Raw genomic sequence first — 23,394 nt, 5'->3', positions numbered from 1 at the left:
TTGAACAGGTTGCTAGCAATAAAGAACCAAATTTTTAGCATGAGACCTGTAGCTAAACCAAATTTTAGACTATGTAAGTAGACTAAGATATGGATAGTCCTTCCCATTTTCACTTTACAATTGTGCAGTACACAGGCTACCACTCAGACTCAATAAACGTAGACTACTGCAAGTTGCTCCCTATATAAAAATTTCAGGCTACATTCTTGAATACATATTCCATAGACAAAGAACATTAGATGCAGAGGCAGAACTCCACTGTCCAGAATTAATCCCAGGTGGCCATATGTTCCGGAAGATATTGAGCGGGGGGGATGGAAGTGGGGAGGTGGTCAATAGGATAATAAACTGGTAGGTTTTCACTCACCCACACAGTAAGAAAAATGTTGTACTTAATAAAGCAATCTGGCACCACCAAGTGGTGAAATGTTATTTCTTCAGGTCATCCACGTGTGTGCAGTTTCAGTCATGATGTTCTGATGTGGTATAACCACATAAAGACTAATAATCCTGCCCAGAAGATATGGTCAGTTGCTAGCAGAGACCTGAACCATTCACTAGCAGAGAAAGAGATACCCTATCTGTTGTTGGTGCTCTGTTTATGCACTGCATCATATTTCTCCACCATTTCTCTCCACAGGCGTTTTGCTTCCAAGTGTTCCACTTTCATAGAATGGTAGAGTAGCTGTATCAGGCCATGCAGCTAAGTGTCTTTGTTATATTTGCCTTCTTCTCCTGCCAAGGTCACAGAAGCTTCCAGCTAAGCTCCCTATCTTTACTTTCACTGCACTAACAATAGTAAATATTAAAGCAGTTTTATTCTGCTAGGTCTAATATCTATCTATCTATATCTGAAGAAACACACACAGACTTAAGAATTCATATTTCTAAGGGATATTGTTTTTCTAACTTCACAAGAACACCAAAACAAAGCCTCTGTTTTAGCCAGGATATACTCTGTGAGTACTGGAACAGAGTATCATCATAAATTCACCTACACGGCAATTTCTCCAGTTACTGCAATTTAGACAAACAGCACTAGCTTTCTTTCTCCACCCACTCCACACTCCTTCTGCTTATCAGCAAAGCCAGTTGTCCCAAGTGTGCCAGCCATTTTGAATGTTTGGGGCGGGAAGGTACACTTTTCTGGAGCAGTTTTCCTGGCTGTAGATAGCATTTTTAATGCTATTTTATTGTTTCTGCCTTATGTGGAGCATAGACCAGTAGGTATCAGAGACTAGGTGATCAGTGGGAGTGATAATTGAAAACAAAGAGAAATGCTTGGACCGTGCAGGGGAGAAGATGCAAGTGTAAGAGTGGGTGTTAGAGTTACACATTGAACTCCACCATGGCTGATAGTTGTATTAAGATATAGATCAGCTTCTTCTTCAAACAATGAACTCCTAAATAAAACCAGTTCTAGGTTCTGAGATCAAGATACATGTCAAATCAAAAGATTCACACACACACACACACACACACACACCCATAAAGGCACTTACTGTATATAAATCTGGAAAGATTTCCTTCATGGCGAAGTTTTCCATAAAGGTGGCAAATCCTTCATTCAGCCACAGGTCATTCCACCATTCCATAGTTACTAGATTGCCAAACCACTAAGAATGCAAAACACACATATATTCTCATTATTAGACACCATTCCATATATTTAAGATTTGCCTGTGCTGGTAGCTTATTGTGCATTAATGTTGAATTCAACAAGCATTTCAAAGGCATCTTATCTGCAGGATATGCTGCTACAAACTGGTAGTGGCCCAGTTACCTCAAAACACAGTTCTGGTTGAAGAGGGGTTGCAGTTTAAATTGTAGCAATTAAGCGTAACAGCGTGCATGTGAATAGAAATGTCATATTATCCACACAACTTGGCAATTGCAGCCTACGTACATCAGCAGTTCATGCATCCTTGCATTTCATCATCTCCTATCATCTTTTTCCACTGATCCTTGTACAAGAAATATATTGTGCAGTCAAATTAGCCTTTTTTGATGTAGTCTGCAGTTTCTCTCAGTCTTCCTTATTTGTTGCCCTAATTTGTAGCATGAGTCAACTATGGTAATTCAATTCTATTCCAGTAGTGCATGAGTACGCTGTCATACTAGAGGCCGGGGGTGGGGAGGAGAGAGACAGAGACAGAGACAGAGACAGAGAGAGAGAGAGAGAGAGAGAGAGAGAGAGAGAGAGAGAGAAAGAAAGAAAGAAAGAAAGAAAGAAAGAAAGAAAGAAAGAAAGAAAGAAAGGAAAAGAACACGCCTCCAGCTAGAGGTGTAAAGGGGCAGTCTAATTAACTCGGCATAATTTTATGAGCGCACAGGAATAACAAAACGACAAAAGGCAATCTCTCTTTTAAACAGTATGAATCAGAACTGCATAAAAACAGAAATTCTCTACAATACAAAGAAGACTGGAGAGGCTTCATACCTGGTGTGCCAGCTCATGAGCAATAACTGTTGTTACTCTCTTTTTATCCATTGCTGAAGATGTTTTGTCATGAAGGAGTGCTGTCTCTCGAAAGGTGATCAAACCCCAGTTTTCCATAGCTCCAGCCTGAAAGTCAGGAAGAGCAACCAAATCTGGAGAAAGAACGAAGAACCATTCTTTAAAATAACCCAGCATCAACAAAAAGTCAGATTTTAGTATTTACTAAGCTTACTGAACAACTCAGTCACATACACTAAATTTTAAGCACATGGAGCATGTTCATGTTCCATGCCGATTAGAACAGTATCACTTTTGAACAATAGATGGTCACTTTTCATCAACCCCTACACCTTCCATAAACAAAAGTAGTCTTTAAAGCTCAGTGAGCACAGGAAATGTGAAGCCTCCCAAACAAGATCTTAGGAAACACTCAATTTTATTCATGTTTCAGGGAGTGATTCTCTTCTACACAAGAAATTTAGTATTAAGAACTGGACTATACATTTCCTGCCATTTCAACCTGATCACGTCACGTATTTTGCCAAATGCATTTCTACCATTTGAAAACTCTGCACAGATGTTACATACCATGAATATACATACAATCTGCAAGCATATACAAATGTTTGTAAGAATAAGCATATACACATTGGAGAGCCCAAATAAATCCAGGGTTGTTGCGATCAAGCATTCGCTTGCATACATACAATTACACGTTGATTGTGTGTATCTGCATATTATTTTCTTCCAAACCATGCAGGGAGCAACGTAGAGTGGTGCCTCTGGTGATATTACCTCTGATATTGGAGATAATAATAATAGCCTCTGACAGCCTTATCCTCCATGAAGGTTAAAGGGCAGGAAGAATTATAGCAATGTGAATTGGACAATTCAATTAAGGGAAAGAAGGATCAGACAACTTAGAACATGTCCTTTCTTCTGGTACTTTTTCCATTCTCAATTACCCCTGTTGCAATAGCAACATCTATCACCCATAATACATCATAATATATTGCATTATTAAGACCTCGGTGGAGTCTGCTTATTCCAGGTGTGCTCTCCTGGCTTCCTGTCCAAAAGTGTTTGTACCTGAGACAGGACAAACAGGACAGAGATACTGCTGATACCAACTGCACTACTACAATTGACTTCCCTGCCTGAGCTGAGAGGTGTTTTCGCTTGATGTTGAGAACTCCCACCTACTGAACTTGGGGTAGATTAACATCCACACTGTGCTCACTTGTCAGGAACTGCTCAGGACTTCATGGTAATACTCTAAATCTGGTGTTTTTGGCTGGGCAGGGAAGGATGAAAAACAGGGTAAATGCAACATGGCTGACTCTTCTGGATCTCTCAGCAGCCTTTGGTACTGTCAGCCATGATATCTTTCCAGATCATCTTCCAGGGCACTGCATTATAGTGGTTCTATGTACCTGGCAGATATAGATTCCAGAAGATGGTGTTGGGGGTAGTCACCATGGCATTTGTGCTATGGTATGCCACAGCGTTTCCCGCCCCCCCATGCTATTTAAACATCTACAATAAGTGGTTAGGAGAGGACATATAAAGACAGAAATGTGCCATCAGTGTACTGAAGACACACAACACTATTTCTCTTATTCATTTGAACCAGAAGGGGCAATATAAGTATGGAACAGGTGCTTGGAATAGATAGTATGGTAGTCGAAGGCTAATAAAGGAATTCAATCCAGACAATTTGGAGGTACTATTAGTTGGTGGTTCAAAGCCTTTGGGAACTAGTATTCAGCCTACGTTGGTTGGGATTACACTCCCCATTAGTGGGATTTCACTCCCCCTTAAAGAGCATGTTTGCAGTTTAGGGATGCTGTAAGATACAGCCCTTACTTTAGATGCTCAAGGAGCATCAATGGTATGAAGAGCCTTTCAGCAGCTTAGGCTGGTGCACCAACTGCAGTCCTGCCTGGATAGACAGACTTGCTATAGTTATACATGCTCTTGTAACATCCAGGTTAGACTAAAGCAATGCATTATAAGCGAGGCTGCCCTTAAAGGCTGTTTGGAAACTTAAACTGGTTCAGAACACAGCAGCTAGAATGCTAAGTAGATGGTGCCAATATGAATACATTTTGTCTGTATTGAGAGTCCAGTGTGTCATCAGTGTTTTTATGGGCACAATTCAAAACAGCACCTAGAATATTAAATTATGTAGGTCAATGGATATTTGAAGGACCACCTTATGCTATACATGAACCTGGTCAAATGTTGAAATCTTCTTGAGAGGCCCTACAGATGCATCAGCTTCAAAGGTTTAGCTGCTGGCGACCAAAGAGGATCTTTTTAGTGGAACAACTTTCCCAGTCAAATTTGGAACACATCAACATTCATATCCTTGAGACATCAGTTTAAGAACTTTTTATTTTTCAAGACTTTCAACTGTTCCAGTTATTTTTTTATCATCATAATCTTCATCAATTATTATTATTATTGTTGTTATTATTAACATTTCTAAACCGCCCCATAGTTGAAGCCTTCTGGGCGGTTTACAGAAGTTAAAACATTAAAATAGAATATACAAAGTTTAACAGCCATTTACATAAAAGCACACAGACAATATATGCAAACAACATATAACTGAAACCAACTTTGAACAGTCAGCCATAACTAAAGACACATAGAGAACCGATTAAAACTCATGTTGTGCTGCCAAATGCCTGGGAAAAGAGATAGGCTTCAACCTGGTGCCGAAAAGATAACAATGTTGGTGCCAGGTGGACCTTGATGCCACCTTCCAAGCTTCCCAGTTAAATAATTGTTTTAACTGATATGAATTGCTTGCTATTTCTAAGCTGCTTCACACACACACACACACACACACACACACAGTGAGATACCAATCAGGAACTTGCCTATATCAGCACGTGATGTGCAGGTTCGAATGGTCACCAGGGAAAAGAAGCCAGCATGGCTTTTCCCTCGCCCCTGAGCGTGCTCCCATTGTTTACATAATTACCTGTGCTACAGGTTGGCATGTCATGAGAACCTGGTGCACAATATGGAGAGGGTGGCTTCTAGCTCACCCTACAATCCATGACATGCAGTAGGGGTTGTAGGGTGGGTACAAAGCCACCCCTGCTGCCCCGCACACCGGATTCGGATGACACGCCAACCCGCATTGCAGTGTGGGTAATTACATAAACAACAACCACACGTGCGGCATGCACAGGGGCAGGAGAGAAGCCACAATGGCTTCTTTTCCCCTATGATCGTCTGAACACCCGCAATCTCTGCCCAGGAGGGCTGCAACTGTCACACCAGCCTAAGCTCATCTCCCAGAATTGTATTCTATTACCAGGCTGCAGTACCCTCCACCTCATGGACTCAGATGGGACCAGCTGTCTCTTCCTCTCCCAGAACCATCTCTCGCAGTGTCCACTCAACATTTATTTATGCATTAGCACCTGAATTTGCCCATTTTCCTGCTCTTTCCCCATCCCTTTGTATTGTGACATTTGATTGCAAGCCTGAGGACTGGGTTTTCCAAAGTGTATATAGCACTTAGAAAATTTTAGGCTATAAACCATCCGTTTATAGCCTAAAACTGACTGAACAAAATGCACCCAAACAAATACAGGGATGCATGTACACTATACAATGTGAAAATAACTCAATGGATACATGGGTAAACATACACACGGACTGAATGTGTGTTTTAATGCAATATCTGAACACAGCTTATGCAATGTCTCAGTACATTGTGAAATATATCCTAACTTTTTTAAATATATTTTTTTTAGAAAAAAGCAAAGCTCTGTGGCCCACAGACACACAGTAGTACCCTATTGTGCCTGTGCCTTCGCAGTCCCCGCCGCTTTTGCAGTGGGCCTTTTGTGCTTCTAAAAATAACCTGAAATGAGCAGAAATGCTTGTTTCCGAACAGGGCATGGCTACAGGGCCTGCAGAAGAGAGGTCTGCTGACCTGTTCCAACCCAGAAAGTAGCACTTCTACTCATTTCTAGGGTTAATTTTAGAAGTAAAGGCCCCATTCTGCAAGTAGTGGGTACCAACAGATTGGCCCTGCTAGATACTGCCCTCTGATATATAGTTTAATGTAATTATCTCTGACTGGCAGACAACATGTAGAACAAATGTTTCAAGGGCTGCATACAGTCTGCCCTTCCTCAAACATTTTTAAAAATGCTCTTTCATAATGGATTTCTGATAAGTTGCTAATGCATTAAACAGTTTCATAAGAAAAGAATGGACAATCTCTCACCCAATTTTTGAAGAGGGTATGGTATCTTGAAATACTTCTGGTAAAACTCAAGAAGCTTCATTGCTGTTTCTAAGGCATATTCAGTCTGCTCTGATTTTTGTGGCACAGTGTAGATGGATACCTATCACAGTGGGAAAGGGAGAGAGACAGGTACAAATCAGAGAAAAGCCCCAATGAAAGTTAGTTGTTTTCTTTGTCTATATGTTTTAATGAGATAATTACACTTCTGGCTACAGATTTACTAATATAATATTGAAGAGAACCAATTTCTGCATGTTATGACGAGCATTTTAAGACTGCTTTTGTGTCTTTTATAGCCACTTGTTCAACAAGTAATAAAATTAAATGCAAGGTAACTTCCACAGCATGACATTTCAAAAGATTTATGTTGCAATGACAAAGGAGCAGCTTTTATGGTGTTAATACACTCTCATTCACAGTTTTGTTCTGCAACATTTGTTGGGCAACCCCCACCCAAACAGGAGTGGGTGATTATTGTTCCCCCAGATGAAAATGGATCACTCAGAGGTGGGAGGGCTCGAAGACAGCCTTCCCAAAGAGAGAAAAATAGGAAGCAAAAGAACTGAAGAGCTTGCTGCCATCCTACACAACTTCATATTTGAGCCAGCAGTTGGTTCCTGACCATGCCAACAGAAACAAACTGAAAAAACATCCATTCTTCCTTCTACAAGGACATTCACAATACTTCTCCCCCAGCTCTGCAGACTGGCAAATATACCTTTGTCTTTGTCTGGCTTAATTTGTTCAGTTGAACTCTGAGATCTCTTTTGATGAAAAAACAAGCAGCTGCAGAGCTGCTTGATTCTGGCTGGTCCAGGCCAGGAAGCCACAATCCACTTCTGACAGTGTGCTGACAGACATTAGAGAACACCATTTGCCTCAATATACACAAGCAAGTGCTGCACATAAGACTGTTCTAGCAAATTTTAGGAAAGAAATAGTAAGTTGATATGCAAGAGTTAAAAGAATACATACCAGAATGTCATTTGTTTCCTTAGTGGAATTTGCCAGGTTTCCAACAATGATGGCTACCAGGTAAGTGCTCATTTTCAAACTGACAGAGAATTCATCTTGAACTAATCCATCTGCCAAGGGTTGGGTTGCTCTCTGGAAATAGAAACAGGATATCAGAATTTTAATTATGTAAATAAAAGTCTGAAGGTCCTGGAAAAGGAGTAAGTCTCAGAGACCATCAGCTCTATGTTGAGATGCTCAGAAAATAAGCTAATGCAAAGAATTGGCTTCAATATGCAAAATGTGTAGGGACCTGATGTTTCCTAAGCCTACATTGCCCCAATAGCTTGCAGTTAACATTATGCAGATAAATCCACACAGTACAAGCTACTGGGATTGTTCATATGTCATACTAGCCCATGATGGATGACTAGCCACACAGGGTAGATTGTTTTATGAACAAATCACCCTGCGTGGTTAGTGCACCCGCCAGAGGATTGGGCAAACCAGCCACCACAGGGGACAAACTTGTTTTTTTTCATGTGAAGGAGGAGACGGGGGGATGGGTGCTCAAATGGGGGACCCCCTTAGGGTGCTGCTCCACTGAGGCACGAATGGGAAACCCACAGGAAAATTGGTAATTTCAACCCTTTTCCCCCCTACCCCATGTTGCCTTTTCCCTCCATTTAATTTGTAAGGAATTTCCCTCAGCATACTCCAGAATACACACACCACTAGAAATAGTAACCAAGGAGCTATGCAAGGCTGCCATAATAGTACAGAGAATAACATGCCTGCAGTCATATTGCCACACTTCTCAGTTATGAGAATCACAGGCCTTACTGTACTTATGTTTCACTGGAAAAGTGCAGAGCTAGTTACAAACTGCTGTAGGATAATTGCTGAGGACAAACAGGAGAGGGCTATTCCCTTCATGACCTACTTGTGGACTTCCCAGAGGAATCCATATGGTCATTGTGGGAAATAGAATATTAGACTAGATGGACCTTTTATCCAGCAAGGCTTTTTTTATATGCTCACGTTTTAAGTTTTTCTCCACAATCAAAGCAAGACAAAAGCACAGGATCTCATCATATCAAGTTCTGCACCATGTAGCAAACTTCTCTTCTGTGGCAAAAGTCACAAACATGAAACTGCAAAAATACCAGAGCACAGCAGGATGGACACCTGTTCCCCAAGAATGAGAATATAGCATGATCCTACCTTTGGCATATTTGACAGAGCAGAATGTTGCTTTTCTCTCTTGACCTTGACTTGAAAAGTGGCTTTGAACGCTGGTTCATCAAAGCAGGGGAAAGCCGCTCTTGCTGCCAAGGGCTCAAATTGAGTTGCTGCAAGCCAGCTGAATGAAAGCAGAAGAAAAATGCATTTAGAAATTTTAAAATACTGCCATAAATTCATAGTAGTGAAACATATACTTCAAGGACAAAATTACAATCCTAAGCATGTTACTTATTGTTCAAGAATAAGACAGCAGAGAAGTCTTACAAATATTGGATCTATTTATTCATGTGCATTACATGCATATGAATAATAAATGTTATGTATTCTACCTAGAATTGTTCCAGGTACTTGTTCTCCTTCACAGAATTTTTCAGTACCCATGATGTTTAAAACTGTTTTCCACGGCCACCTGCATATATACTCTAAGCAGATTTTCACCTTGCAACCCATTTGTTTTATTAAAGCATTAAGCTAGAAAAAAGACCAGACTTTGACACAGAAATTCTAGACTGCATGAATGATTTGGCATTTGGCTTTACTCAAGACTTGATAACACAAGCTATCAAACACAAATCTGCATTCTCTAATTTTAAGTTCTATATATGCTTGCATTCTCTCCAAAGGAAGAAAAACCTAGTGAATAGGATAAAACACTTTTCTATCTGCTCCTGTAAAACCATCCTCATTTTGCAATAAATTAATCCTCCCAAATACCAAAGAAACTCAACAACTTTAACACCAAACACATTGGAAAGTTATCTTACTCAGATGTCCTTATTTACAATTGGCTGAATGTTTAAGGCTATAAACATTCAAGTATTTAACCATTTACATAGTTCTTTGAGTATTCAAAGCACTTCACATATATTCACAGTAATCCTCAGGCAGTATTTTTAAGGGAGGCAGTATTATCCCATGTCACTGAGGCTGAGAGGAAGTAGCTTGTTTGAGTCTACCCAAGTTCACAGCAGAGACGAGCTTTGAACCAGGTTTATGGTTCAGTTTTAGACAACACACTGCAAATCCCTTCAAGGAACAAACCCAGGGAACAGGTACCGGCAGGTTAGGAAAAACATCCTAATTGTGTAGTAGAACGATCACTACTGACCTGAGCATTCTTGGTTCCCATCACATGTCATCTAAAGCTTTGTTCCATTCTAATCTTTGTATGTTTCTTTTACCATTTCTCTTTCCAGAATTGTGAGATCAGTTTTATTTTGTATCCTAAAATAATGCCAAAATTATAAAATTGCACCTATCTGCTCATATGCAGGCCAAAACCTTGGATACAGCATAGCCACAAAAAGGGGAATGATCTTGACATGTGTTTGTGAACCAGCCAGATTTAGCTTCTACTTCAATAAGTGAGAAGCGAACAAGGCGCATTTGTACACCTTTCACCATAGACAATGCTGCAAATTCAGCATGAAAAGGTATGTGTGTCAAAGGTGGGGGAGCTTCTAATAATGGAGATTGTATGAAGACTGTGCATGATTTATATACCAACTATATAGACTGTGTCTCTTTAAAGGTTACATGTTCTAACCCATGAAACATAGAGTAAGAGAAAGCAAACTGACTGACATAACTCTGCTGCATCAAGAGATAATTCTGAGGACTATTCTAGGATGGCAGCAATACAGAGCTCATAACCAAATGGTGTTTTTCCCATCACCTCTCTTTAGTATGTTGCAGCAGGGAACTGATCTCTTTATGCAATTGTTTTCAACACAGTTCTACATACCTTGTAAACACCATGGCAGTATGCACTAGTCAAATTCCCATACCAATGTCTTCACCTCCTCAGATCAATCATAATCACAACAGTGATTCTGATTACAGCATTGTCCAAAATGAACCAAAGAACAACCAACTGCTAACAACAAGTTTGGAAAGAACCTGTTGGCTGTCACATTATCGCCTGTAATATTCTATCTGTATGAATCCTCATGAACGCTGCATCCCATTTCATACTCTCTATTGAGTTCACTACTCTGGCACATTTATTAACATTGAAGTTACCTAAACCATCATGCTCAAAATTCATTTTTGCACCCAAATAAAAGCCAATGTACACATTAGCACCAGTCTCACATGTTAGCACTAGTTTCTCTATTCACTTGGTCACCAGTGGCAATCAGGAATTACAAACAGGAGTATACATGGAATTCCCTCTAGGCAAGCGAGCAGCCTGCAGAAAAAGGGACTGTTTCTCCTTTGCAGTCTGCTTGGCTTCAGTACTGGACATGGAGGAAAGCACTTCACTTCTCCTACAGCCAGTATGGGAACTAGATGGGCTGGTGAAGGAGAAACAGAATGCTCTATCCCTCCTTCACCAGCCCATTGCATTTTTAGACTGCAAATTTTTATTAGCCTGCTTTTACTCATAGGAGGTCCCCTCGTATGAATAAAAAGCAGGCACATAAAGTTCTGTTGCAGGCCAGTAACTTTGGTGAGCTTACTAACAAGGATGTTACCAATGAAGTGTGGGAGCAGTGTCAATGTGATCAGGTTTTCACAATTCGGCAACACTGTCCATCTACAGCGGGACTAACCCATGGCTGAATTTAATGCAACCCACAGGGTCCAGTGCACACACCCGCCCCACTGAAGAAAAACTGGGTGGGGCAAGAGACTTGGGTGCCACTGCCCAAAAGTGCTCTGTGTGCCTTCAGCAAGTGATGTCCAGCAGTCTGTGCTCCCCTTGGGAAAGACTGAATGGAAGGAAGTGTTGGATGCTACTAACAGAAGGCACATGGAACAGCTTAAGGAAGCAATGACCAACAATGCACATTTCCCCCCAGCTGGCTCTTCCCTTTGGAAAGTAAAGAGCCTGGATGCCACAATGTGTGAAGTGCCCTCAGAAAGTGATGTTTCCTTCCACTCAGCCTCTCTCTTCAGAAACACCAAGTAATGGGGAAGCATTGGGCACTGCTTTCCAAAGGCTCTGACTGCCTATGCATCTGCCATGTGGTTGGAGCTTCAACTACCCAGCAAGTGCAGAGACAAGCTTTCCTGCAGTAGACTCTACAGGAAGCATGTGGAACAAGCCAGTGTCAGCACCGCTACAGACACCCTGATTATAAGTGGATTGAGACACACAGTTTTGAAAACCAGCCCTAGTGAAAGCTATTTCTAGAAGAAGAAAGGAAAGTAGTGTTGATTCTAATTAAGGAATTTATTCTCACACTGAGATTCCTTAATAGTCAACAGCATGGATAATATTAAAGGAAACTACTAAGATGAGTAGACCTATTTTTTGTTGGGCTGTGTGCTAGTCAGTCTTAAGGGAAACAGCTATTTTGGGACACACCTTCAGGAGGTTTAACGCTAAATAAGCGATTTAAGCATTCAACCATGGTACTGCTTCACTCAAAGCAGTACTCAAAGCAGGATTAATTCATACTTTACATGCACATGAAAATATTCCAGATTAGACAAAAATAAATCATTTCCCAAGTTTACCTTGTTGTTGAACTGTCATTCTTATAGGCGATTCTGTAGAATCCAGAATAAGTGTCTGATAAACTAGAGAAATACTCCATGGTGATGTTATACTGTTGTCCTACAAGAAGCACCTCTGGAGCCAAAATTGCAATCTGGTCATTCATTGGGTATTCCAGGAGCTCAGCTGGTTTCGGCTGGCTTGAACTCAATGAAGTAAGGGTTGTCTTGGTAATGTTAAGTTGAGAGCTGTGAAGTATTATATGCCAAGTAACTCTGACAACTTTCACAGTTATCTGAACAGAACCTGAAAACATCTTAGTGGTTAGGTTTGGCTGCAGGACAATATCATAATGTACTGGCACAACATCACCAGGAAGCCTAAAATGTGCCCATGGAAAGGGCTTTCCATTTGTTGCCAAAGGATATATATCATCTGTTGTATGGTTTTTCTTATGACAACCTTCTTTGGTAAAGGTGCATTTGGGAAGAAGATAGATTGCCATTATTACAGAGACAGCGATCACGAGAACAACAGCACAAATCACTGTGGTCCTTACAGATGGTGCAGAACATGATCCATTTGAATTCTGTCTGTAACCAGCTGTGTTATTACGCAGGCCAGTGCTTCTGTTCATAAAAGACATTCCCAGAAGTTTAGCTGATGATTCATAATCCTCTTCATCCTCATCTATTTCATGATCTCCAAGACCACGTACAAGAAGCCGAGAACTCCTTGGTTCATACTCCACTTCATCAGGCTCCAACGGATGCAGGCAAGGCTCTTTAGCCAAGTCAACCACATCAGGCTCTTCCTCAAACATGCTGTTTTCAATCATATTCCTAGGTAACTGAATTCGATCTAAGAAAAACAAAAGGAGCATGTCATGAAGCAAATAAGTGAATTGATGGGTGGTTGTATTTGGGGGTTGTTGCTTTACACACAGTTTGTATTTACAACTAAGGGTTGAGTGTTATTATTATGGTACTCATGTAGGTGTCAGGGTGGACACTGAGCCCATAGAATCCCAGAGTAGTTCTGATTCTGAGGAAGAGGAGTCGCTCCTGGGAGAGGAACGCGCTCCTCTTTCCCAGGGCCAACAGTTGACAGAGATTCCTCCCACCAGCATTCCTAGCTTAGATAGCAGTCCTGGGAGTGACAGAGCGCAGGAAGCAGACTTGATGGACGCGCGATGCCGACGCAGAGAACGGCGCCAAATGGAGGGCACAGAAAGGAGGCGTAGTGCCCGGTTGGCGCGCAAACAACGGCTGCACCCAGAGGATCCAAGGGAAAAGGGGAGGGACTCTCCCTAGTCCTTAAGTTCAGGGGTCTGCCAGTAATTCCCTTTCAAACGGGGACCAACTGTTCCAACATAGGGAATAGGTACTCTGCTGCTCATATCTAGTTGCTAACAGTAGAGTTGTTAAGTTGTAAAAGAGGAATAAAGCTTTGAAGAGAATTCCTTTGTCTGTGTCTGGTCTTGGCTACTGGATTAGACTGAGAGAGGCCTCCAAGGAGCCCTTGACAGTAGGAAACCACTGGAAATACATCTGTATAGTAACAACTGTATACAGCAGCTATAATAAGAAACAATTGCTTAGCAAGTGGATGAACCAGACTTTCTGAAGAGTTTCTACATTGCATGTTGTTGGCTATGGCCAATCACAGTGCAGAGAGCCAGCAAGTGGCTCTTGCACATTACAGCACCACCACACAAATGTCTGGCAGCTTTCTACATAGAAACGATACCCCATACATTGGCTTTAAGCAGCTACAGAAAATCACAATAAATACTTCACAACCCAACACAGCTTGTTGGAAATATCTCAAGTAAAACAATCATATGGTTTTTTTTACTTGTGGCCTTCCAGCTGTTTTAGCCTACAACTCCCATGACCCTTCACCACTGGTTATTCTGACTAGGGCTAATGGGAGTTGTAGGCCTAAACATCTGGAGGGCCACAAGTTGCTCACCCCTGCTCTACAGTTTTCATTAGTTGATGCATAAGGATTTTTGCCATGTCAAGCTGACAGAGCCAGCATAAAATTGGCCTCTGGACACCAAAATTGTCTAAACCTATCTCTGAAGTTGTGAATTTCACCAAGAACTACAGCACTCTACCACAACATAATAATGTTATGCATTCGCTTAATAGCATTACTAGATTGTGCTCTATATTTGCATTTTTATCACTCTAGGAAGGCTTTTTGCCATCTAGAGCAAAGGAGAAAAATATACTGCAGCATATAGTAAGACTACTGTGTGTACATCCGCTATGTTCCATCCAGTAGGCATTACACAGCTGCTGTGGGTGAGGAAGGTCCAAAGCACCTAAGAAATCATTTGAAGCTCAGCACACATTTACTATCATTTTTACTCCATTTTTTTTAAAATTGGTATTTTAATTAATGCTAAACTGCTTTTTTGGCTATTTTTTTAAAAAAATGAAAGACAGATATATTGCTCTAAGACTATGAGGTTTTATTCATATTATGGTGATATAGCACCATAATAGCATAATATCTTAACAAATAATACCCTAAAATGAAAAAAAGGTTTCTCCTAGCCACCATTTTAGCAGCATGGAAAAGGTTTTTTAAGAATTTTAATCATCATAGCATTATGGTGTTGAATCGTATACCTGCCATTCATCATTATGTTTTTGATTATAGATGGAAAAGTGCTTTAGTGCTATTTAAAAGACTGATCAAGAAAAATAAATGGGATCGTAAAATAGCACCCATCCCAAAAGCTATAGTGTATGTGTGCTGAGCTGCGATAAGTTCTCCTGTCCCATATATTACTACCCATAGCAAAACCCTACCTTTAATAAACAAACAAAAAAGTCAGAAGAGTAGCACCAAACACATCCACTACTGTGGAGACTATACTCCTCTTCATCCAACCCCCTCCCCCCAAAAAACCTTGGACTTTCTGCAGATTGAAAAAAAGATGGAAGAGCCACAGAGAAAATACAAGATGGTCAAGACTGGATGATGGCATCACATTAATGCTCTGTAAAAAATGAGTTAAGGAATAATTGCAATTGCACTCTAAATACCTAGTGTAGAAACACCCTAGGAAAGGACTAGGCTGAACTAGATATAAACAAAGTCCTTCAGGACTGTCCTTACAATAAGATACTTCCTTGGATTTATACTGGCATACCCGTCTCCTTAATTACATCTAGACCAGATCAACTTTTGTCAATATCCTACCTCTAAAGCATTTAAACTAATACGTTAACCAAATATGAAATGAATCGTTTGTACAAACCAACTGAAACAAACCATTCTACAAATGTCAGTGCTGGCACATAGGTTCATGTGACTGGGGTTCAACAGCTACTTTCTGCTGCATTGAGAAGGTGAAAAGATTGTGGACACTGGATTGACAGAAAAGCTTACATTGAGGGCACAAAACTAGTCTAAGGTGGCGGGGCAATGACATCAGATGACATCAGTGGGTATGGCCACACCCACTAATGGCATTGCCCCACCTGTCAGGAGTGCCCTTGCTGCCTTCTGAAACTCTCAAGAAGCCAGAATCAACACACAGACAATAGGGCTCTTTTCCAAGGCTTTATTTCCATTCAACCTAATGACACTTACAGATGCTAACTGCATGAGCCTAATGAGGGAAATTTAAGAGAGCTGCCTACTAGGGGTTTCTAGCCTTACTGAATCAGTTGATCTCTGTTTAGAAGGTAAAGGCGGGAAGCTTCTGAACTTAAGGGCTAGGAGGCAAAAGTCCACCCCTTTCCCATGGGGCATTGGGGCACAACTGTTGATGTCATGCAAAGCGGGCTGAGTGCCTCCTTTCGGCACCCTCCATCTCCCGGTTTCTATCTCTTCCTCAGAATCAAAACTGCTTTGGGGCTCTATGGGCTCCAATCCAACCCTGACATCACCCATTTTTACTTTCCTGAACTGAGAGGGGCTTGGAGTTCCCTGCCTTCCCCAACATGGACAAAAGGTAAGAGTAGGTAAGACAGGTAAGAGCCCACTATCAAGCCTACTCTGTGGCAGTGAGGGTGGAAAAGAGATAGTTCTTTTCCACCAGCATTGCATCTTCTCAGTGTCGTCCAGCGGAGATTTTCCGAGTGGTTCGCAGCCTGTTACATTCTGGGCCAGGGAGAGAGACGGTGGAATCCTCGGTAGCACGCTATGACGAGTTTGCACGGCACTTTGAGGATAAAGTCACTCAGATTCGTCATGAATTGGACACCACAATTAATGCAGTTCCATTGGTAGAGGCGTTCAGAGCACTGTCTGGTCCAGTTTTATTGGATGAGTTTCAGTTACTGAGGCCTGAGGATGCAGACAAGGTGCTTGGCCAAGTCCGGCCGACCACTTGTGTGCTTGACCCTTGCCCTTCATTGCTTATTAAATCAAACAAGGAGGGGATGTCCGGCTGGGTCCAGGAGGTTGTAAATTCCTCCTTGAGAGAGGGAGTGGTGCCTGCCACTTTAAACATCCCCTTCCTGGGCAAGGTGCTTGAGCGGGTGGTTGTAGGACAGCTCCAGGTACTGTTGAATGAAACGGATTATCTAGATCCATTTCAATCGGGCTTCAGGCCTGGTTTTGGAATGGAAACTGCCTTAATTGCCCTGTGGGATGACCTCTGCCGGGAGAGGGACAGGGGGAGTGTGACCCTGTTGATTCTCCTGGACCTCTCAGTGGCTTTCAATACCATCGACCATGGTATCCTTCTGGATAGGTTGTCTGGGTTTGGAGTTGGAGGCACTGCACTACAGTGGTTCCGCTCCTACTTGGATGGCCGATTCCAGAAGGTGGTGCTGGGGGATTATTGCTCTGTGCCATGGCAATTGTGCCATGGGGTTCCACAGGGCTCTATTTTATCCCCCATGCTGTTTAACATCTACATGAAAGCACTGGGGGAGGTTATCCGGAGGTGTGGGCTGAGGTGCCATCAATATGCAGATGACACCCAGCTCTACCTCTCTTTCTCATCAAACCCAGGTGAGGCAGTGGCTGTTCTGAATCAGTGCCTGGGCACAGTAATGGACTGGATGAGGGCCAATAAACTGACACTCAATCCAGACAAGACGCTGGTACTGTTAGTGGGTGGTTTGTCTGCCCGGCTAGGTGATATTCAACCTGTTCTGGAGGGGGTTGCACTCCCCCTAAAGGATCAGGTTCGTAGTTTGGGGGTGCTCTTGGATCCAGAACTGTCACTTCAGGCACAGGTGAACTCAGTGGCACGGAGCACCTTTTATCAGCTTAGGCTGGTATACCAACTACGCCCTTATCGGGACAGAGATAGCCTAGCTACAGTTATCCATGCTCTGATAACTTCTCGTCTGGATTACTGCAATGCGTTATACGTGGGGCTGCCTTTGAAAACGGTCCGGAAACTTCAGCTGGTCCAAAATAGGGCAGCAAGATTGTTAACAGGGACTGGCCTGCGAGCTCATATTACGCCAGTACTTTTCCAGCTGCACTGGCTGCCAGGCCCGATTCAAAGTGCTGGTGTTAACATTCAAAGCCCTTAACGGCTTGGGGCCAGGTTACCTGAAGGATCGCCTCCTCCCATATGTGCCTGCCCAGACCATAAGATCATCATCAGCGGCCCCTCTCCGTGAGCCCCTGCCAAAGGAAGTGAGGCGGGTGGCTACTAGGAGGAGGGCTTTTTCTGCTGTGGCACCCCAGCTCTGGAATGAGCTCCCTCGTGAGGTTCGCCTGGCACCTACATTGTATTCCTTTTGGCACCAGGTGAAGACCTTTTTATTTTCCCAGGCATTTTAGCATTTTAGCTTTCTAAATTTTTAGCTTTGCTGTTTTAAATCTGTATTTTGAACTCCTGCACTGCTGCTAGGTTTTATTGTGGTTGTATTGTTATATTGTGGTTTTAATGTTCTATATATTTTAAATTGTTTTATTGTGTGCTGTTTGGTTTTAATTTTTGTGAACTGCCCGGAGAGCTTCAGCTATTGGGAGGTATAGAAATGAAATGAAATAAATAAATAAATAAATAAGGACTCAGCTGGTGTTGAGAGGAGCAGCTCCTCACAGCACCAGCCAAGTGGCACCTCCCACGTGCACTCCTCCCTGTCCCCATCGGGGTGGAGAGAGGCTAGCAAAGGAAGGCTTGGCCCGGCACTGGGGAAAGTGGCTGCTCCTCCCATGATGGCTGAGTCTCCCAGGGCCACATCCCTGCTGTTACCTCAAAGACGTACAAGCAGGGATTCTACCAGGGGATTCCTCCACGGGGCAGAGCTTGGAGGCCAAGCCCTGCCACCTGGAAGAACTCAAGGGGGCTCTGCAGGCCTGCTGCAGAACCTCTGCAGGCTGGAGGCTCTGCATCACTGGCCTATATCAACATAGTCATTACAGCAACAGCCACCATTTCCAGATATGGCATAGCAACTTTGAACACACAAAACTGGGAAGAAAAGAGCAGAACATACCATCCTAAAAGTCCTTTAGCCACCACCGAGCCAATCATAGCAGCACTAACCTATACATGTACCTGACCTACTGAAGCAAGCAGTTATAACAGGATTTCAGCTGACATATACCATAGCACAATAGACTATCCCTACTTGTCAAACAGCTGCTAATGCTGTTTACTAGCTGCCAGAACAAGATGGCAAGCGTCATTATACATACAATATATTCCCCAGAAGCCCTTTGTTTTCTGAACAGCATTGTAACTACAGTCATTTCAGCTCTGCCAAGGGTGACTAGCTTTAGGATTACCCTAGAATGATTAGGCACCTATGGTCACTTACTGTTCCTCTCCTGCAGGGTATTTACACATCTGAACATTTCTAGTCTTATTAAGAACATATGGATTTTCCCCCCACACCATTAATACCAGTAGACATCTTCACCATAGGCCATTAAGGTGTCTTAATACGTTGAATAACGTATTAAGAGATGTGTACCATAAATAAGCAGTCTGTCACAGGTAAAATAAATGCATATAAAAATGTAACTCTTCTGCTAGATGACAACATGCTTTAAAACGGTGTTCCATCGCATCTTGTCACCTCTCCCATCCTGCCCTCTGAAGGTACCTAGAGCACCTGAACTTATTTCTTTCCACTTAAAGGACACCAAGATCACGGTCAGGATTCATCCATGATTTAGCATTGTTAAGTGCTAAATTTCAACAGGAGAAAACATTTGGGAAGGACTGTATAGCTCAGTGATTCAACCCCTGGTAATAGGTGATGGGAAATGTCTCTGTCCGAGATCTTAGAGAATCTCTGCTCGTCAGAGTAGAAAACACAGATAGTTTAGTGGTCTGAACTGGTATAAGGCAGGTTCCTATGGGCAGTATCCAATGTGTCTTTCCATTAGCATAAATGACATTGTGCTAGCGGAAACTAGGTTCTGAACTATGCGCAAGAGAAGAATCCAACTAAAGTTACATTTGTACAGGCATGGTTATGCAAGCAGTTTTGCATTATGGTTGTGCAACCCGTTGTGCAGCTGGTTGCTCATTCTGCTTGGGTTACGCAATTGCTTTCACCCACTGTACAACCCATTGGGCAATCGGTTGCACAACTGCTTGCACAACTGCTTGCACAACTGCTTGCTCAAGATTAATAAATTTAATAATAAATTTTTTAAAATCGCTTGCGCGGTGGAAGGATTCAGCAGAGCTCTGCTAGCGCTATTTCAGTCTGTACAATGTCACTATAGGATACTGCCCTATGTACTTATAAAGTGTTTAGATTTCCCACTGAAGCCAGTGGGACTGATTTGTTTAATCTTAGCTGGATCATGCTATGCCTTCACCAACCTAGGCTCCTAGCTATGGGACAGTGACCAAAATAGGAGGCACTATACCTTCGCAAATAAGGACTGGTTTTATTCTAGTAATTTACACAACAATGCAAACAGGTCATAGCATCTTACGAAGAAGCTGAACAAATGAATTCCAATACAGGGGAGAATGTCAGCATAGAAGATGTTTTTAAAAATTGTACTTCTACCACGAAAGTACTGATAAATGATAAAAACATAAAAGATACAAATATACAGTCCTTTCAACTCTTTAAGGAGCTTGGCTGACTGTATTGGAGGGTGTGTGGGAAGAGAGGCAAGTCACCAATTGACCTCAAGTATTGGAAATATAATTTCAATGCACAAATCTTAACAGCATATCTGGAAGAAACACAACCACCAATCATTTCCCTTAAAAGGATATTTAAAACAAAGTTAACCTTAAATTAAAATGGTATTTCAGACAGGAAGCCAGAATATAAGCACATGTTATGACTGCACAAGCAGATCAAACAATACATGTTGTGAAGCTCTGGTTCAATTTGAAGTGAGCGCTACCCCCTTCTTAACTGCCCGTATTTTTGGATTAATGACTACTGGGCTGAAGATAGACAAGCATAATTTCATATTAAAAAAACCCAAACTTGGTAGTCTGTTCCTGTGTTTTATTCACACCATGCTCCTGAAAGCATTCCTGGTTTTCATCATTACCAGTACCACAATACCCTGCTATCAAACCTCATGAATTCATCTGGGCGCTGAAGTCTGATGCTCTTACAGTTGCCCTGGTCATAAGGGCTGCTCCCTTAGTTTTAACACAGGCAACCTATTATGACTTGCCCCTACAGAACTACTGTCTCTCTATTAAAAAGAATGGGGCAGTATACACATGCTCGTTCCTGGATCAAGGTGAGAGTCTGCAACTGTATTTCAGTATCCGTGACGTGGGTTTTCTGTAAAGTTTTGAAACAGAAAATTTCACAACGCTGTAAGTTAATTGGGATCTGATTTAGGATGTTTGACTTATTTAGGGTACAATCCAATGCATGTTGGCTAGAGTATGCTTGGAATTATAGGACTTTTTTCCTGTATAACATGCATCGGATTGCACTCTTAGTAAACAAAGCTAAAAAAAAAGTTCTCCATGTTAAATTTTAGGTTTCAGCGTAATGGGGACAATGCGCCATTGAGGCATACGATTGGGCATGCCCTGTGGTAGCTTCTTTCTGGTTGGAAATTACTGCCCACATAAATGTTGTTCTTGAAAGTTCTTGATAATTGTGGGTGCTTGTATCCCTGTGATGTGGGGATTAACAGATGGCCAGCAAAAGTGGACTGAGAGCCCCTAACAGTTGCAAAGAGACTCATATGCCAAGCCTGGAAGGATAAACACCCACAACCTATTATTCAATGGACTGAAGATCTTACTGCTCTTGCTGCATTTGAACATATATCTTACAGTCATCAGTGTTAATGAGGCAGGGTGATGGCATTATAAAAACCTTGTCTGGAAACACCCTTTGTTGTTGTTGTTGTTCAGTCATTAAGTTGTGTCCGACTCTTCGTGACCCCATGGACCATAGCATGCCAGGCCTTCCTGTCCTCCGCTCTCTCCCGGAGTGTGCTCAAGTTCATATTCATGGCATCGGTGATGCTATCTAGCCATCTCATCCTCTGCCGGAAACACCCTTAGTGGTGCTTAATTCCAAGTAAACGTGCACAGGATTACAGCCAAACTAATGTTCTTGGGAATCAGTTGCTATTAGGTAGCCAACATGGCTGGCCTTATGAACAAACCTACAATTTAAAGTCTGATAGACTAACATGCCTACTCAGAAGTAAGCCCCATTGATTTCAATGGAGTTTAGTCCAATTTAAGTGGGTATATGATTGCGGCTTCAGTATATCTGCTATTTTGACTGACTCACATATAAGAGCTAAATAGAATGGGAACTCTAGCCAATATGTATCACGTGTGTGGAGTACAGAATATAATTACTCTTTAGAGTCTTTCCCAGAGAGAAGTAAAATATGTGCTTGGGCACAGCAAGTCTGAATGCAAAGAATAAAAAAGGATTCTTGACCTTTGAGACTATCCAATGGCCTTTTACAAAAATATCTTTTGAGGGTCTCAGAGGATCTAGCAACAACTTCTAAACTTAAACCATGAATCATTTTGCACATAAGATAGCATTACCAGTTAGAGATAAACATTCTCTGTAACCCTTATTATGCAACTGTTTGAAAATAAGAATTCCTACGAATAATTAGAGTGGGACAACTGAGGCCCACTTCACGCACAGACCCTAATCCAGCTAAACTCCCACTGGCAATGCAACAAATTAATCATGACTAATTTAAGACTATTTGCATTTATTGGGATTCATAATCCAGTCCCATACATGGCTATTAACAAGTCAGTCCCATTTGAGTTCCTTTACTCAGTGTCCAAACGTGAGAGCAGGTGGATATATTAGTGCAATAAGGCAAATGCATGAAAGACTGTTCAGCACACTATCATTTCATTTGCCATGTCCTACTAGTGCTACTCCTGCTAGTCGTACAGCTTCACTGACATGCACAGCACCTTAAAATAGTACCCATAGATCCCCCACCAAACTTTTCTACTAACATCAAGCAAAGGGAAACCTACAATAGCACATACATTCAGGACATAATCAATGTGCTTATAGAACACTGCTGGATGTAGAAGCTAAATAGGGGAATCAGTTGACTGGTTACATTCTCTCTAACTCCCACTTCAGCTCACTCTATAATTATAAATAACGGATCAATGAAAATAGTTTCTACCAGTCTCCAGAGATACTGGCCATAACACAATGAATACACTTTCTAGAAAGTATGTGTAAAGCTTGGACTTTCATAAGAGCGTGTTCTTTATTTCCCCATGTTTTCAGTTCTGAGATATATAATTCAAAGAAAGATACAAAAAAAGGAGCAGCGGTATGTGCACCTTGAAGGACAGTATATTTTCACACGCTTCTGTGCATCAAGTAGTCTCCTAGGTAAAAATAAGGATACAATCAGCATCTTCCACAGAACTATAGAACTTGGAAAAAGCTATAGGATGGCAGAACTGACTCAAATGAAGTGAAGACTTAAGAGTACAGCGGCAAGTGAGGGAAGAAATGTAAGAAATGCAGTACAGCAGTATGTGTTTCGCAGCCACCTGCAAACAAAGGCATTAGTCTGCCAGGCTTTTGAGATTTTTTTAAAAGACACCATGTGACTAAAATTACAGCTGCACTTCATTAA

General features: G+C 41.8%; 1 protein-coding gene across 1 annotated transcript in view; it reads right to left on the bottom strand.

Annotated features, from left to right (window-relative positions):
* LNPEP (leucyl and cystinyl aminopeptidase) overlaps nucleotides 1–23,394 on the bottom strand; it is a 73,761-nt gene that overhangs the window by 34,711 nt on the left and 15,656 nt on the right. The window contains exons 2-7 of the mRNA XM_084833785.1: nucleotides 12,381–13,221; nucleotides 8,895–9,033; nucleotides 7,692–7,823; nucleotides 6,696–6,816; nucleotides 2,441–2,592; nucleotides 1,503–1,616 (exon numbers count right to left, since the gene is read on the bottom strand). Of these exons, the coding sequence (XP_084689911.1) occupies nucleotides 1,503–1,616; nucleotides 2,441–2,592; nucleotides 6,696–6,816; nucleotides 7,692–7,823; nucleotides 8,895–9,033; nucleotides 12,381–13,221 (1,499 nt within the window). The remainder of the gene's footprint in view (nucleotides 1–1,502; nucleotides 1,617–2,440; nucleotides 2,593–6,695; nucleotides 6,817–7,691; nucleotides 7,824–8,894; nucleotides 9,034–12,380; nucleotides 13,222–23,394) is intronic.

This window comes from Heloderma suspectum, chromosome 2, assembly GCF_057233095.1.
Source record: "Heloderma suspectum isolate Gila_16-S chromosome 2, 16-S_ref, whole genome shotgun sequence".
NCBI lineage: Eukaryota > Metazoa > Chordata > Lepidosauria > Squamata > Helodermatidae > Heloderma > Heloderma suspectum.
Note: the sequence above shows the minus strand (reverse complement) of the source record. Positions and strands in the feature narration are given on the sequence as shown.